At 44.2% G+C, this 18,718-nt stretch overlaps 1 protein-coding gene across 1 annotated transcript; it reads left to right on the top strand.

The window, feature by feature from the left end:
* The first annotated feature begins 1,104 nt into the window (after window positions 1-1,104).
* Window positions 1,105-16,108, top strand: LOC119388005 (alpha- and gamma-adaptin-binding protein p34). Its single transcript, XM_037655608.2, has 9 exons — window positions 1,105-1,339; window positions 1,438-1,625; window positions 3,223-3,322; window positions 6,035-6,124; window positions 7,916-7,984; window positions 9,158-9,226; window positions 10,490-10,585; window positions 13,043-13,092; window positions 15,970-16,108. Exons 1-9 carry the CDS (start codon window positions 1,270-1,272, stop codon window positions 16,051-16,053), a joined length of 816 nt encoding a protein of 271 aa, XP_037511536.1. The 5' UTR covers window positions 1,105-1,269; the 3' UTR covers window positions 16,054-16,108.
* Window positions 16,109-18,718: the final 2,610 nt, after the last annotated feature.

The raw sequence follows: 18,718 nt of genomic DNA, 5'->3' as shown, positions 1-18,718 counted from the left end.
ATGCCTACTGCAAGTACAGTTGTCAAGTGCCTGCTGCGCCATAATTCTTCCTTTTGCGAATCAGCCAAGGGCCCACTACGCGTCCGTAAGGCAACACGCGAACCTACGCAGCTGCTCACTTTGTTGTTGCTTTTGCAGCTGATAATTAAATATGTCTGAGCGCCTTGTAATGGGCGGGCCTTTAAGCAGGTTCAAGCAACTGTGTGGCTCTGTGATAGAGCACCTGCTTGCCACGCAGATGGCCTGGGTTCGATTCTCACTAGGTCTTGAGATTTTTATTATTTATTTTATTTGCATCTTTCTCGATTTTTCGGTCTCGGACAAGACGATTATTCTTCGCTCACAACCAACGACACCGACGCCGACACCGGAATTTCTGCGAAATGAGCTCTTTAACGCTATCGCGTTAATATGTATACATATCTACAGTCCTGCATTTTGTTAAGTTCAAAAGTTCTCGTTTTAACAGAAAACACATACAACCGCAGTGTACACTTTTAATGCACTTCGCTCAATATTCATCCCAAATATTAGTGCCTTAAAAAAACAAGAAAAAAATGTTGAAGCACTTTCGTTGCTTCAACAGAAATGTGGCACAGCGCTCAGTTGATTTTCTGTAGACTCACACCCACCCTGAGGGATTGCTCAATTATCTACGGACACTGTACTTTGGAACAGTTGCACCAAGTTCCGTACTGCATGCTGTTGCTACTACCACATACTGACGTGGGAAAGGCTGCTCGGTGCGCTTGACCAGAGAATGCAGCAAGCCCTCGTCGTCTGGGCCGAACGTGTCGCTCCTCGTGAGATCATCTTTGTGCTCGGGCCTGCCAGGCATTACCACCACCTGAACTTCAGAAGCCATCTTCTTTTTCGTTTATTTTCTTTTTTCAGCCCTGCAAAGATGGCCGCTACTGTTATCGCACTTCCAGCACCACTAAAATTATTCATTACAAATTTAAACTTGAGCCATTTTTAACAAATTATGTATTATAATTATAAGCGCAACAAGAATTAAATATATGCATTGAAATTCGATTCTTATTGCCAATGCGTTTGCCTGGCATGCGCGCAACCATGGCAAGCCAAGGCAAGTCAAGCTTGTTGCTGCGTCGTCGTTACCGTCGCCGCGAAGCCAGCGAAGTGTTTGTCGTTGCTTTATCCAACTCCTGTGACTATTGCTGGCGCTCTACGATTAAATCAGAAAGTTCATTGAAACGTGTTCTTGTAGTTTAGTAATGTTGTAAAAGCCAACTTTAAGGCGTAACAATGAACGGAAGGCTGGACGGATGTCTAATCGTTAGCTGCTGTGATGACAGCACGGATGGTCTTGTAAAAGGTTAGTTATGCCAGCAGTTTTTTTTTAAGGAAATTGTCTGTGGACCGCTGAAATATTACTGGAGCTGCATGCCTAATCATTGCATTATTCGGTTTCAGAAATCGTAGACTCGCCATCGGTTTCGCCTGTCGATGTTTCTGAGGGCGTCAGAGCTTTCCCATGGGCAGTTGAAACTAAATACTACACTGCAACCATCTACCTCCACACAACGTCGGCGTCAGTAGTTGATTACGACGACAGTGCTGATAATATTCATGGTCTTATAGTACTCTTCAACCCAAACCAGGTGGGTGTCTTTGCATCTAGCTGTGCCGGGGCTTGATTGGACTGAATTGTAGTTGTAATTAGCCCGACAAACTTGTAGCTCGGCGTAACTGCGTTAGGATAGTGCCCATCGGAAGTAGTGTTAACACGTTTCTACGGCAACCACCGACCAAGACACAAGACACTGGCAGTTTTTGACACAAATCGCGAAACAAGCGACGGCGCATTGCGAAAACTTGCAGATCATCTAAGAAAAAAATGAGCAGAGGCAAATGGAAGTAACGTGAAAGCGTGTCCGAACGCTGCCAGGATGTATTAAAAAAAAACGATAAGCACAGGATAGAAAATGGAGAGTGCTTAATTACAGCTGCATCAGTTTTGCGAATTAACACAGCCAGACTGGCTTACATATGTGGCTTACAAACACGCTGGCTTACATACATGTAGTGGGTACTTTGTTAAAATCTGCACACCTTTGAAACAGACGTACAAAACTAAAGTGCTCGCACGAGGCATTCAGAGGGTCGGTTTACGCAAAGCCTATGTCTCGTTGCGGGTCATTTGTCTTATATGAGTGTAACATAAGTGTATGAGGCCAGGGAGTGTAACACCTGCCAAATTTTTCTGAAAGGTGATATGGTCTGCGTTTTCTTTTTCTTTCGTACTTCAGTATGCCCTCATGAGTCACATAAACTGCCCGTTAACACTGTGAAGGTTTTTAATTTTGAAAGGTGAGCTAGTTGACCGTACGGGACAGGAAACGTGTCAGTATTACAGCCGAACATTGTTCAACTTGAAGCTAAAGAAACAAAATGGAAAAATTGAAGCAAGAGCTTCTTATGTAGGAATTGTGAGATAGTGTATATGAGTCATTTGGAATTACTAGACCTGCAAATCTGTAATGGCCCACTTTCTTTCTGCGCCCTCTGTATGGTCTGGTTACTTCTTGTGGCAAGACTGTTGTGGCAACTGTGCTGCCCTGCTTTGTTTTTGGACCAACTGCATAATATTATACTTGTCGCGGCAACTGTGTTAGCCTACTTTCGTTCAGTGTCGAATATGTGGTGTGATTACTTGTTGCTGCAAAACTATAGTGGCCTACTCTTTTTCTGCACTGTCTGTATGTTATGGCTACTTGTTGTGGCAGCTGTACTGCCCTGATTTCTTTTCATGCTATCTATTGAGGCAACTGTAGCTGTTTTATAGGGTTTTATAAGTAAACCAAATGAAATTCTTTATGGGACCTGGGTAGACATCTCCTTGTTTTTTGTTACACTGTTGCATAGACACACACGTAGATACTTCTTTTTTTAGACATAACCAAATAATGCATGCGTATTAAAACAACATAACGAATGTAGTATGTGATAGTGCCATGGTGACTAGAACAAGCACTACTGGTTGCCCTTGTGTGCCATGGAAATTCATGCCTTGATTGCTAAATCTAGTTGTTGTAAGCTGTATGGACAGTGTCCAGCAGTGCACCTGTGTAGCACTTCATATTATGTGTATTGTTCATACTTGTGGTATGTTTCACGAATGAATTCAGGAACACTTTAGGCAAGAAGAAAAGTCAGTAGTAGTACCAGACAAGCAACTTTCTCTTTCTGTTACTTCAGAAAGACACCTTGGAACAAGCAGACAAGTGGATAGACAAATGTCGCTGTGATGTCGTGCTTCTGGTTTGTGGTCGCTGCCCCTCTACTGCAGAACCTCAAGGCAAGCAGTGATAACAGCTTGATTGTGATTCTTTTTAATTGGTTTGTTTTCATTATAATTGACATCAAAATATCAAAACTAATATTTATTTTCTAATACAACATGTAAAACAATTCAGTTAGAATGAATTTCATGCTAGCAGTATATTTTCATCTAGTCCTAATGTTAGTTCATGTTAACCCTATGAGCACCTATAAAATCACTTCTGGTCCCGCAAGGGCTCAAGGTCTGTATGCGGGGTCCTCGAACGCGACCCTCGATGAGGACTTCAGTGTGGCCGAGATACATGCTTCTCTGCGCAAGCTGAACAACCGTTCAGCCCCCGGCTTGGATGGCATCACCAACAAAACCCTACGAAACCTAGACGACCCTTCGGTGAAACAGCTCACTGCGTACATCAGCAACTGCTGGCACCAAGGATCCATTCCCCAATCATGGAAAACGGCCAAGGTAATCCTCATTCCAAAACCCGGCAAGCCGTCCAGCCTGGCCAATCTCCGTCCCATTTCGTTAACATCGGGAGTAGGCACAGTTATGGAGCACGCCCTCCTTACCCGTATAAACTCCTATCTTGAAGGCACTACCGCCTACCCCCACTCGATCATCGGCTTCAGGGCGCACCTCTCAACCCAAGATGCCATGCTTCTACTCAAACACCAAATCGTCGATGGCAAATTTCGACACACGAAGGTGATCTTGGGACTCAACCTTGAGCGCACCTTTGATAACGTCGCGCACTCCACCATCCTCGAACGCATATCACTACTCAGCCTTGGCGAGCACACCTATAACTACGTTCGAGACTTTCTATCCAACAGAAGGGCGTTCCTCTCGGTAGGGGACATTCAGTCGGAAGAACTCGCTGTTGGTGCCTCGGGCACCCCGCAAGGTTCCGTTATCTTCCCAATGTTGTTTAATCTAGTCATGATCGGTTTAGCACAGGAACTCCAGAATATCGACGATGTTGAACACACCATTTATGCCGACGACATTATGATTTGGGCCGTGAAGGGCAGCGATGGCCAAATCGAAACTGCTCTGTAAAACACGATCGATACCGTCGAAACTTATCTCCAAGGCACAGGACTCTGATGCTCGCCCAGCAAATCGGAGCTTCTCTTTTATCGCCCAACGCTCCGTGGACGCCCACTGCTGCGCTTTACGCACAAACGCTACTACAAAGAAATCCAGCTTCACATAGGGAACGGTGGCACCATACCGTGGTTTCCACCATCCGGGTCCTTGGCATGACCATCGAAGCCAACGGTGCAAACTCAACGACTATCTCCAAGATCCTCCGACAGACTGCCAACACGTCGCGGCTGTTAAAACGGGTGACAAACCGAAGGCAGGGCATGAAGGAAGAAAGCCTCATCCGCCTCGTTCACTCGTTCGTTATCTACCACATCACGTACGTTGCCGCCTTCAATACCTGGTACAAAGCAGAAAACACTAAGCTGGACATCATCATTCGCGGAGCCTACAAGCTTGCCTTCGGACTACCAAAGAACACCAGCACAGAACTTCTCCAATTAGGACTCCATAACACCCTCGACGAATTAATCGAAGCACAGCCTCACCTACCACCGCCAGCACGGAGACAAACACCCAATCCCAGGACGTATCCGGGCTTGGCTACATGCCGACCCCATCTCCAAAAACATTCACCCTGAATACAACAAGGAACGGCGGAAGGCACGGGCCGCCTCCCCCATCAAAGCTTACGGCGACACCACAGGCGTCACCTTCGTCGATGCAGCTGAATATCAAGACGGGCACCGCTTCGCAGCGGCTACCACCCAAGGCGGCTCACTCAGACACGCTGCCAGCATTGTAACCCAGAACGGTGAGACGGCCGAAGAGGTGGCCATCGCCCTGGCTGTCCTCGACCCAGACTGCGACACCATCGTGAGCAACTCCCGCACGGCAATCAACAACTATATAAAAGGCCGCATCTCACAGCAAGCATTACACATCCTACACCATGCCCCTCACTCAGGAGATAACCAAATCACGCTCATCTGGATTCCAGCACATGCCGGCGACGTTCATCTGCACCTCACCAACCTCAACGAGGTCGCACACTCCGTAGCACGAGGCCCGGACAACCGTGCCGGAGACAGCGCAGGTGTGCCCGCGGAACGCGATCGCCTCACCAGCTACAACGACATCACCAAAGCATTTTTACCACGAAAGAACCACCTTCCCCACTCATCACAAGCTAAACAGAGCTTACAGACAAACACGTACCCGTCACTGCATCGATACCACAAGATTTACCCAGACATTTATCTTAACCACACTTGTAAGATCTACAAGACCCAGGTCGTCTCGCTCCCGCATATGCTGTGGGAATGTAAACACCAATACCCGTCCATTAACACCGAGACCCTCTCGTCGAGATGGCATGCCGCCTATGCAGCTCCCACTTCGACGACCAGCTTTGGGCGACCCAGCAGGCCTGCGAGGCGGCGGAGAGGCAAGACCTCGAGGTCCCTATGTGGGAGGCCTAGGCCCAGCCAACCAAATTGCTGGTTTCCATAAAAGTTTATTCCTCCTCCTGGTATAGTGAACCACAATATTCTAGTTCACTATAGTACTGGCATCAACATTTTAAAGCAGTGCAGGCTTCTTTAACATTTCTTTTAATCTTGACTAGCTTAAGGTCTTGTGAAGCAAATCTTTATTCTGAGACATGTGAATTCATTTCAGGGCTCTCAAGGCAGCAGGTGTTGGAGTGGTGTGTTGAACGAAGCTGTGAGTTGATTGAAACTCAGCCAAATGATGAGGATGATGAAGAAGGTAACTCCCATTTTAAGATAATTTTAAAGGAGTACTGATTCAAAATTTTAATGACGCGATAGTTTGTGAGATAGACTTCTGTGGACACACACAGATCATCTACAAAATATCAATATTTTATCAATATTTAAATCAATTTTAAAGTCAATGCCATGCAACTGAGCGTGATACAGACCACCTTATGACATCAAAATCAGCTTGGTTTTAATGTAAACAACCAACGACCACCTACGTCGTGAAATTGTGTTGGCTGCATGCTTCTTGTTGTCCAAAAGGTGCATGTGTGCATGCATTGCCATATGCAACATGCATTACTGTTTTGTGTGGTCACGTAGCTAGCTATTTTTACAGTAAAACAATCTGGGCTCCACCTCTCTCGGTGCTCCCTGAAATTGAAACTGTGACTGGGTGCTTTAAGAACATCTTGAAATGATTAACCATCACACACTCTAGCAAATGACATTTCCAGCCATTATAAGTGGGTCATTATGTACTTATTGCAACAGAAAGAATAACATGCAGAGTTTTTCTGTTAGTTCTCCTTTAAAACGTCCTAACTCTAAGACTGCATACTGGATGCAGATAAATGAACTTTATTGTTCAGTTTGGAAGAGGATATAAAAATTTGAGTGGTTTATTTAAAGTGGATAGACAGCTAAGGATGAGGTCGTCCAAGTAATTTTAGTTGCAATTAATATCTGCTCATTTAAGGTTGTCAAGTTTAAGACAACCAGACTAGTTCCCTCCTGTGCACGAAGGCTGCATCTGGGTTCATGTTACATAATGGTTCTTTGTTCATTCTTGCCCTTTGTAATTGCCTCATGAACTTGTATAGAAACCTGTTTTCAGTTGCAGTCACTTGTCATGATGCATAAGAATATAATTGAACCAAAACATTTGTCACCAAAGGCAATGAAAAATGATACTGTGCAGGGCATTTTTAATGTTTCTAAAACATCAGTAGATGGGTGCCTCTACTGATATATAGCTGCTTTGACTAAGAGTGAAACATAGCATTCAGCAGTGCTAAGACACTGCTTCAGATCAAATTTAATTTGAACTGTAAATTTTCAAGTGTATTTATACTTGCAGACTGCATGAAAATTTTATAAAGTTGAGTGTTCGAACTGACAAAATTACATTCCTTAATTACATCAGCAGGACACAAAATGGCTAGTATTGTGAGGAGCTACATGTGGCAGCGGTAGTTTACAGGACATGGGCTCTACTGCAAATGCTAATTTCTGCTGTGAGTGCATGACGCTTCTAATCTGATGGGTGACTGTACATGTCGCATGAACTATCACATGCCGGAACATTTAATTGTAGGCTATGTCCCAGACAAAGTGGGAATATAGCTTTCTAGAAAATTTTGTCTCCTAGAAAATTTTGCTTTAGAGTGTACAGTGCTCATGGATTGAAATGCGACATCAAAAGTTTTTGTCTAGTGACTGGTATGTGCCATTGCTCGAGAAGCACCATCGCCATCTACTGTAATGCGCCATCTACCCTAAAGCAGCTAGCTTTTGAACATGTCTAAACACCCCTCACACATGGCATTGTGATCTCTCTTTCTCTCCTCATCTCTCCACATGTTCATCTCGGCCATTTGCACTGCGTTAATTTTACCACTCAAATAATTTTGCTTTCATTCAACAGTGTTGAATGCAGTCTTGTAAATGTTTCTGTTTTTCTTTTTTGTTTTTTTCTGCTGGTGTTTTCGTATGCAAACACTCTGCAGTTTTGTTAAACGAATGAAGACAACAAAGATGTTTTCTACCTCAATTTCAGATGCAACAGGGGTTCGAAGGATTGTTGAAGCACTTCATGCACATCCGTGGCCTCAGCTCGAAATGAAAGGCAAGGAGAATCATAAATGATGATGTCTGTTATGTGCTGGTGGTGTCTGTTGCAGTGTTCAACATAGCAGCACTGTTGAGATTGCATCTCAAAACATGTTACTTAAAGCATAGCTATAATATACAGTGATTTGTCTAGCAGCAAAACTTTTTATTGATGCTAAAGTTTTCACTTTACATATATAATTTCAGCAATGTATTATGTACTAGTAAATGCAGGAAGATTGTCTCTACATTGAACTTGCTGTGCTCTCACTTCTACTTCTACATTCATATCATCATCATCATCATCATCAGCCTGTCTACGCCCACTGCAGGGCAAAGGCCTCTCCCATGTTCCGCCAATCAACCCGGTCCTGTGCTTTCTGCTGCCACGTAATACCTGCAAACTTCTTAATCTCATCTACCCACCTAATTTTCTGTCTCCCCCTCACGCGTTTGCCATCTCTTGGAATCCAGTCAGTTACCCTTAATGACCACCGGTTATCCTGCCGACGTGCTACGTGCCCGGCCCATATCCATTTCTTCTTCTTGATTTCAACTATGATGTCCTTAACCCCCGTTTGTTCCCTGACCCACTACCTATCATTTTCCTTTCCATCGCTCGCTGCGTCGTCCTCAATTTAAGTTGAACCCTCTTTGTAAGTCTCCAGGTTTCTGCTCCGTAGGTAAGTACCGGTAAGATGCAGCTGTTATATACCTTCCTCTTGAGGGATAGTGGTAGATTCATTCATATGCTAAGTCTAAATTAAAATAATGCACTTCAAAGAAAGAGCCAACCCAATTTGCATTGATAAGGTCATTTCTGTAGGTTAAATTCTCCACTTCCCACTTAATGCTTATCTTGGTTTGACCACAAAGTGTTAGCTTGACCTTTTGTTCTTAATGTGCTCAGTCTGCCCCTATCTCATTATGTCCCTACAGGGAACTGGATTACTGGAGCAAGCATCGTTATTTTTTTTTAGAAGTTATAGACTCAAGCAATGTGTTACTTGCACAAATACTGATGTAAGTGGACAGGTTGGGCTGTTCATTCCCTTTGGCTTTAGATTACATTAATGTAAGGAATAATTGTTTATGTGCTGCTTTTGTTCATAACTCTATTGTGGCTGTTCAGAGGAAATTCTACTATGCAGTTTCTACTTGTTGCTCAGTGACTTACCTTGCTGCTCAGGTGAAGTTCCAGGGCCAAGCAGAGCAGGGAACCAGCATTCAAGATTATCTTCAGGGGACAGTGGAGAAGGTGCGCCACTTTCTTTAAAGGAGTACTGGCGAGGTAGACTTTTGTGGACACACAGACATCAACTACAAAATATCAAGAACCTGCCACAGTGGTACAGTGGTTACGGTGCTCGACTGCTGACTCAAACGCCGTGGGATCGAATCCCGGCCGTGGCAGCCACATTTTGATGGAGGCAAAATGCTTAAGGTCCGTGTACTTAGATTTAGGTGCATGTTAAAGAGCACCAGATGGCCAAATTTTTAGAGCCCTCCAATACGGCGTCTCTCATAATCATATCATGGTTTTCGGACATAAAACCACGACAATTATTAATATACAAAATATCAATGGCTAATATAGCTTAGAACTGAACAGGGCTGGGACAAAAATACTTTGAAATTGTATCACGATGAGATACAAGATACTATGGCAATAATTGTATCTGATACGATATTTCCCAATTGTATCTTAAGATACTTCAATACATTTGCGAATTTGTTGTAATAGATCTATACCGGGTGTCCCAGCTATCTTTAGCCACCGAGTTAAAAAATACAATATTAGAGGTAGGCGAGTGAAATCAGTTGCAAATTACTGACAGTCACCTTGCGCACTACAGACAATTGTTTGTTTGGTAATTAACTAATTTTTTAATTAGGATTATTTAACTAAATTGCTAAATATTGACTTTAGGCAAGAAATGCGACTTGCAAAGTTCGAGAGCATCTTCAGAAACCCCAACTTCATTATTTGTGATAAAGAAAGTCTCACGTATACCATTTTTTCCAAGCTGCAAAGCAAGGCCACGAAATACAAAAAGAACCACACGACTAGCGCATTCGCGCGCAGTGAAAGTGCTGCCCTCAGCCGTGGTTTGAGCGAACGAAATCAGCTGCGGCCGGGACTTGCTGGCTCCGTTGCAGCGATAGGCCGATAAGTGGGAGGTGCTTTCTTGGCCCGCGTCAGCCAGTTGGCGCGTGTGACGGTACAAGTCATAGCGAGCGCGGGCTCACGATGGCCGGCTGTGTTTACCAACACACCCCACTGAGTCCTGTCTCTCTCAGCACTCTCTCGAACTGAAACTGCGACTGGGTGCTATAAAAATGGCCACAAATACTTAACTATCATGCACTCGAGCAAGCGATGTTCCTAGCTGTGATAAGTGGGGCGTTAGCTACTTACTGCATCTTAAAAAACAAGATATAAAATTTTTGTCCCAGTACTTCTTGAATTCTTTAGAAACCTTTGCGAATAAATGTGACTGAGAAATTTTTTCCATTGCAGCCAGCACAGATCTCAAACTGTTTTCAGAAGCCATGGCCACAGACGGTGATGATGTGAGCTTTGAGGAGCTGTTTGCAAAATTTAAGGATATGAAAGGTACAGCAACTCTTCATCTATCTGTGTGAGCATGAATATGAGCCATTGTGCCATCGAGATAGATTGTCTTGCTATTTTAATTTTTAAGTACTTGTGCCTGAATTATTTGGCACATTTGCTCTCAGAAAATCATTGTCCCAGCACGCCTAGACAAAAAAAAGCAGAGGCACACGTGCAAGGTGCAGCGTTTAAGACCTGAGAGAGGTATTACTATCAGTAGTTATCAGAGATAATTTCTATTCCATGTGACACACTTTTGTTAAACATGTCACCGAGTGTCTGATGTTTCTGCAAACCAAAGCTGTACTGAGAATCTCAATAACAATGTTGTGTTCATCACGAACAGGGTGCTATCTCTTCAGCTTTTTCAGTGTTTCACATTATTAAATCCTTAAGTGCTGTTGCTCTCTGTGTTTTCCATTTCTCAGTCCCTCTTCTAGACTGCAAATGTGCTGCTTTAAAAGCTTATTCCTGTTCTCAGAGTTGTCTTCTCGTGCGCTCGTGTTGTGCACTTTCTTGTCCTTGTCTTTTTTGCGCTTCTGTTATACAAGAATGAATCAGTACCAACTAGCTCGCCTTTCTGTTTTGCTTCTTGTCTTCTGATACATCCTGCAAGTTTGCTTCGACAAATGCATAACTAAATTGCGCTAACTTGCACTGGTGGACCCAGAGTCGGAGTACGGAGGTCCTGACAATAAGCCAGAAGGTTATCCCAGAAGCTGACCACCACTTCCCATAAGCTAACCCCCCCTCCCCTCGGAAAAATCCTGGATCTGCACCTGTTGCAGTAACATGCACATGACATAAAACATGCTGTATACACAAAATAATGTTATCATCAAGCAAAAATCACACTAGCACTTCAGTATGCTTCCAATAACGTACCAATCGCTGAGGGTGATATCCCTGGAAGCAGTATATAATTAGATATTGTATCTGGAAAGGTAATGTTGTATGTCTTGTGACTTCTACTTTACTTAGACTGACTAAAAAGGTTAGCCGTGAAATTTATTCTCAGTGTGCAAGTGCGAGCATTCTATGTGTTTTTGAAGAACTACACACTCACAATAGCGCCTGACAACAACTCAGCAATGCACTAGTGTGTCAGTGTCTTGTCTCTCTTACCTTAGCACTTCTTGGTAAGATTCTGTGCCTGATAGTTGCTTCACCACTCTTGCTTTTCTGTGCAGCCACTTAAAGCACATGGTAGAGCAATATTATTGAGAACTAACAGATAATAATGCCAAGGTAAGTATAGGGGATGTTATTTTTAGTAATTGGGATATAAATGTGAAGAAAGTAAAGTGGATGAAAAGATAACTTGCCGCCGGCAGGGACCGAACCTGCGACCTTTGAATAATGCGTCCGATGCTCTACCACTGAGCTATGGCGGCGGTCATCCTCCCGTCCACTTTATGGGGTATATATGTGCATTTAAACCTGGGAGTGTTAGTCAGCGCCGATCGCAGCGATGGCAGCGAGTGTGGAACACTTTTTCTACCTGTTGGCGTCACATTGCAATGTGGTCTCTGTACGAGCTGGCAGCTGACCAGTAATCCCTCGCATACTACCTGTAGGCATCAAGTCTGCCAGAACGAGACCCTTGCTATGAATGAAGGAAAGAAGGTGATTTTAAAGGCTCATTTTTCTTTAAACACAATATATTGAGAACTAACAGACAATAATATGTTCAACACACTAGACAATTGTGTTTAACAAAGAAAACGAGCACTTAAAAATGATCTTCTTTCCTTCATTCATAGCGAGGGTCTCTTTCTGGCAGACTTGATGCCTTCAGGTAGTATGCGAGGGATTATTGGTCAGCTGCGAGCTCGTACAGAGACCACTTTGCTATGTGACGCCAACAGGTAGAAAAAGAGTGTTCCACACTCGCCGCCATGGCTGCGATCGGCGCTAACACTCCCAGGTTTAAATGCACGTATATACCCCATAAAGTGGACGGGTGGATGACCGCCGCCGTGGCTCAGTGGTAGAGCATCGGGTGCGTTATTCGAAGGTCGCAGGTTCGGTCCCTGCCGGCGGCAAGTTATCTTTTCATCCACTTTACTTTCTTCACTATTATATCCTAATTACTAAAAATAACATCCCCTATACTTTCCTGGTCATTATTATCTGTTAGTTGTCAATAATATTGTGTTTAACAAAGAAAAACGAGCCTTTAAAAAATCATCTTCTTTCCTTCATGGTAGAGCAAGGAAGCTGTAATGTCATGACATTCCAGCTGAAGTGTATTATATTTAACTCTAATTTTATCATGCTCAACTTCCCAAAGAAGTTTTTTTTTAGTGCTGTATCTGGTGCATGTGCGACATATGCAATGTCACTGTGTGACATCTAAGCAGCGCAGTGTTAATTCTCCACGCCTGTTACTTCCATTTTTTATGCATAAAAGGGACGCTGTTAATGAGCTTTATAAAAACCTTTTTTTCCCCACAGTTCAAGCTGATAAGCTTTCAGGAGAGGAGCGGAAGAAGTTTGCAGAAAAAGTAAGAGTTGCTTTTATGCAGCACATTTTTTTCTCTGGAACTTCTGATGCTTGTTAAAATGTTCTACCTCCCACCGAAATGGAAGCACCCATTGCAGATAGACTTTCCTTACAAGGTAAAGTGGCTCATTGCAGCTGCTGTCTGAGATGACTATTGCTCGTTGGTGAAGTACCCTTCTTGAGCCACCTTGAATTAGCGGAAGCACAGTTCTGCACAAAAATTTTTTTGGAAGTCTCCACAAACTGATCTTGCAGCAACCTTGACAGAGCAGAGCATTGATAAAGCAAGATAGAGCAGGCTTACTGGCTCCCACATTAGTGGCTTTAAAGGAGTACTGACATGAATTTTAAAATTTTTCGGGTTGTTGCTCTAAATGAAAGCACGGGTGTCGAGAACCCTAAAAAGAGTGTCGTGATGCCTGGGGATGCATTGCATATATTTTTAATACCGCTTCTTTCAACGAGCAGTTTCGGTTTCGGTTTCGAGAGGGCGGCTTCATAGTGACGTGTCAAGTCTGCCCGTGACGTCACGGGCAGACTGCAACCCACGAAATATGCACCTGCTGTCCTTTGCTGTCAGTCGAACGTGGTTCATGATGAGTGAACTGTCGTCCAGTGCCTCCGACAGCGATTTCTGTGATTTAGGCTGCATGCAGAACCCAGACTTCGCAAACCAAGTGAGCTGACTTGAAGCGTCATAGGGCTCTCCATGCGGTGAAGCTGCCTTGCAGATGCTGGGAGATGAAAACTTTAAAATCAAACTTAAATATTTATACGTGTTTCCCGGATGCAGTATGGGGAGAGCGTTAACACTACATGCCAAGGAAACCAAAAATGTCTCTTTTGCTGCACTTCAAAATCATGTCAGTACTCCTTTAAGGTAGAAAATATCGTATTTTCTCATGTATAACCCACACCAAAAAACAGAAAAATGTGCCTAAAAAGTGAGGGTGCTGGTTATATGCACAGTTTTTTTTTTTCTTTTTGTAGAGTTAAAGTTGGGGGTGTGGGTTATATGCAGAGGTGGGTTGTATGCAAGAAAATACGGTATATTCATGTCCAATGGCTGTAACATCACCGTAGTGCTGAGCAATCTTGCACATTGCCTGCATTGCCACCAACAAATGTAGACACCCGCGTTCTGCAACAACTTATTTCAGACCATATGCCAATATTTGTTAATATAAGAATCTCTGCAACAGAAAAATCAAATATTAGGAAGACATTCACTAAAATTGATTTTACTTATGCACGGAGCCTCCTATTGGCGTGCAAAACAGCTACAATTAATCGTGATGATGTCGACACTGAATTTTTAAACTTAATAAAAATTTTAAAAGACATATTAAAGAATAGCCATCATGAATTTTTGAAACAATATGATAAACCTGTTTGCCCATGGATGGCTAATCACATACTAGACTTACTTAAGGCAAAAGACTACTGGCACCATAAATGGACACACAACTTGAGTTAGTTTAAAAGAGCCCATAATATTACAGTGTCGGTGCTGCATAAACGAAAAAGAGACTATTACTCAAGTCTTATTAGCAACCTGCAGGCAACTATTAAAGGATATGGCAGATTGTTAAAGAAGTTATCTCCCAATCTAGCAAGGGGAGCATTCTTTCTGATAATATGGCAGAAGATACTGTTGAAAACTTTAAAGGAGTACTGATACGATTTTGAGACATTGTAAAAGGGACATTTTTCGTTTCCTTGTGCAGTGTTAATGCTCTCCAAACACCGGAGTCAGACAACACGTATAAAATATTCTACTTTGAGTTTAATGTTTTCATCGTTTTCATTTTAACGTTTTAACATCAGCAAGCCAGCCCCACCACAATGGACATTATCACGACGAGTCACACAGTTCCACTAAGTTTGCGAACTGTCAGGGTCACTGTACGCCAATGAACTAATCGTTGTTTACGTGCACCATGAGCAGATGACGGATCTACCGCTAGTATTTTGCAAGTTACTGTCTGCCCGTGACGTCACACTGCCATGGCACATCACTGAGAAGCCGTCCCTCAATATCAAAACTGAAAGTGTCTTTTTTAAGGTAGCACTGTTAAACGTATATTCGATGCATTCCCAGGCACCACAATAATCTTTTTAGGGTTCTCGACACCAGTGTTTTTGCTTGGAGCGACAATCCGAAAATATTTAAAATTTGCGTCAGTACTCCTTTAATGCATATTTCACGAACATAGGCCCCAGCCTAGCAGAAATGCTTCCCGATAATAACCTGCCCACATATTCTATTACTCCTGTTGTTAATTCATTTGTTATGTGCGAGCCGTAAACAAAACAATTTAAATACTGAGAAAGTAGCAGGGCCCGATGGAATAACTGTGAGGTTAATTACAGAAAACAGTGCTATATTGGGTTCAATACTGCTTCGTTTATTCAACCTCTGCACTTGGGAATTTATCCAACAGCATTAAAGATTGCTAAGGTCACCCTGATCTTTAAAGAGAGTGAACCATCTTGCTATCAACCTATTTCCACCTCTTAGTGTTCTTAGTACCGTCATTGAAAAACTTATTTCGAAGCGTATTCACTCTTTCTTTGAAAAGTATGAAGTACTTGGTACAGAACAACATGGTTATCGACCTAAACATTTAACATCAACGACGGAACTTTCATTAACACAGGCTATAAACAGCGCTCTTCATAATAACCAATTAGTGGCTACAGTTATAGTAGTAACTTTGTACCTTGACTTGCCTGTTACTGCCTATTACACATTTGTATATGTTTTTACGTATTTGTAAGTGGCCCCATAACTAGGCTTTGGCTAAGGGGCCATACAATGTTTGCACATATTTTGAATTTACCTTCTCATGGAAATAAACTTCAAACTTTTAAACAGGTTGCCATCCAGTTCTGGAGGGCATTTGGAGGTGAAGAAGATGAAGTATGTGGCCTTAGCTCTGAAGATGAAGCAGAGAAGTAGCAAGCCAGTGATGTATATAAGTATTCAAAGCTTAGAAGAAAAAATAAACATTTTTTGTGGGAATTGGTAACTGGGGTGAGTTGGAACGTGTTCATATATTGGGTGGTGCAATGACAGGACACAGATAAGGCGGGAATAGACTTGCGTTTTGCACTTCGGGATTTTCCTGCTTGTTTTGGTTAATTTCTGTTTTTTTTATATATATGTAGTTGTGTGTATACGTATCACATACTGTCGAAGCTCAGTTAAAATAAAACAGCGCTTGTGTTTTCTCTTCGTGTTTGTGTCTCTAGCATGCTGTATGTAAAGCTAGGTTTTTGCGATGAAGGACTCCGTGTGCTCCGGAGCTGTATACTCACCACAACCACAGCACTGTTGTGTGGCACAGTTTGCATGATCCTTGAATGCGTACTGAACAAAACTCCTGCTGCTAAGATTTTCAGCCCAGTTGAAAGCTTTGGTGCTGAAATTGGTTGACACAACCTTGTTATCAGGAAGAAACTAACCAAAAATATTGAATTTAATGCGTTTTTCACGAACTGCCATGTGCAGCGGTCACGGCTTGAACTAGAAGAGGTGATGTTTAGCTCGCTGGAAACTGGCATGCTAATCGTGCTCCCTATCCATCATATTGGCATCGCCAGCCATCACCCACGTCTTGCAGCCCGCTCTGGTCCAGCCATACAAACCAGTACTGCAGTCCCTCGAACCAGTCTTAGTGCCTTTATGGAAGGTGGAGAGTGGGATATAAAGGAAAGGCAGAGAAAGGGAAGTAGCAGGACAGAAAAGTGTGCATTGGCTGCCTGCCTCTGTTGCTACTGCTTCCGCCACTGGCATGCTTAATGTCGCGTCTGTTGGTGCACAGCTCCGCACATGCTAGCATGCAGCTGCCGTGCACTCAGTCCTCCAACATTACTGCCCTCTGTTCAGAAATATGTGAAAAAAAAAAAACACTGTTTTCTGGAACAGTTGCACCATCTGAGTCAAATTTCGATGCTTTCGTCGTTTTTTCATATTTTTGTTCAGTGTCCCTTATAGGGGTTACTTAGTAACGAACAGATCCGCGCGTGCGAAACTGCCCCGTCTTTGGATCACACAGCGCACTAGAGGAGTGTAGTTACTCGCTACTAGGTGCTACGCAGCAGCCCTAACAGTCAGAGCTGTGACCCCCTATCCCGCGGTTCGCGTAAGTTGCGACCGCGGTGGATTTCAGGCCAGTGGTAACAGAGACGAGTTCTTTGCCTGACACAGTTTATTGTGCCAAAAGCGCCACCAACGCAACAAAATACAAGGTAAAACGAAGCGGCGGAGTAAGTTCCGCACGACAACGTGAAAACAACAACAAAATGGGAAGCACACGAGATTTAGAGCGATAAGGTTCAACTCACCTCTCGTGGCTTCGCAGTCCGGCCCTGAGGCAGTAAGTTACCTCACAATAGACCGGGCGTTGCCGGAAGAAGGTGTCGGTGAGTGATAATGCAGGGCAGCTTGACAGTTGAAGACAGTTGTCAGGACAGCCATCAGGGCGGTCGTCGGGACAGTCGGGAACAGTTGTCGGGAACTTGACATTTGTCAGGAACCCAGGCAGCTCGGTCGGAATCGGCTCGGCTTGCTTCTGGCGTCGCTCGTTCGCTCGGATTTTGCGGCCCATGGTGTCGAAAGGGGCACACGGCTGGATTGGTCTCAGCGCCAGACTGCAGGCCACCTCGATTTGCGTTGGTCGCATCGCCAGGAGAGCGTCGTGTCTAGTCGTGTCGACGCAGGAGAGTTGGCTTGGGCGCTCATCGGTCGTTGCCCTTTGGTGGGGGTAGAAATCGTTCCCCTCCTTTTCCTCGTTTCTCCTATAGTCTTTGCTGCTCCTCCCGCTCTTGGTTCTTTCTTTTTCTTTTGAAGATTTCTCCGTGTCGCGCGCCTCCGCTGCTCTGGGACTATCGGCACGCAAAGCAGCAAAGAAGGCGCCGACCCGTCCTTAGCGGCTCGCCACTTGTTGCTCAGTAGCTCTGCTCTGCTCTGCTCCTGCGGCCTCGTCCTCTCTCTTCCTCTTTTCTTCTAAGGCGTTTGGAGTCGAAATTCTCCCGACGCTTGCGGCTGGCCGGCTGCAACCCCCGGTCTACGCAGCGGGATACCACGCTCGTACCGCGGGTGCCCTCCGTAGTTCGGTCGCCGGGTCTGCAACTCTTCGCCGGGCTGTGCAGTGGTTACGCGACTTCTCCACCGCGGCCATTCGGGACCGGAAGCTGTTTTGCTGTTTTTCTTTCGCCTTGACTCTGGCTGCTGCTATAGGCTTTGGTAGAACGCTGTAGCTTTGGTGTCGCCGCTCCCTGCTCTGGAATGCGTGCGTTGAAAGTACAGTTGAAAGTAACGGCTTTTGGGGCGACTGCCGGCGAAAACAATCGTTTTGGCTTGGCTGTTGTTGAAATGCTGCCGATGGGTGATCTGCGACTCGAACAATAAGTTAGCCCCTCTCTCCGAAAAAGCAAGCGCGTGCTCGCTCTCGAAGGTTGCATGCTAGATATCAGAGGAGCGTCCCATCCGATATCGCGCACAATAAAGCCCCTACGAACCGGACAGAGTTAGTTCTGCCGAGATCGCAAGTTGTAACGTCGCACTGAGCTCGTACGTCGAGCCGTGCCTTCGGATGCCACTGCCTGCGGGCGCGGGGAAG

This window comes from Rhipicephalus sanguineus, chromosome 3 (assembly GCF_013339695.2).
Source record: "Rhipicephalus sanguineus isolate Rsan-2018 chromosome 3, BIME_Rsan_1.4, whole genome shotgun sequence".
Classification (NCBI taxonomy): domain Eukaryota; kingdom Metazoa; phylum Arthropoda; class Arachnida; order Ixodida; family Ixodidae; genus Rhipicephalus; species Rhipicephalus sanguineus.
The sequence above is the reverse complement of the archived record's forward strand: the minus strand, read 5'-3'. Positions and strand labels throughout refer to the sequence as shown.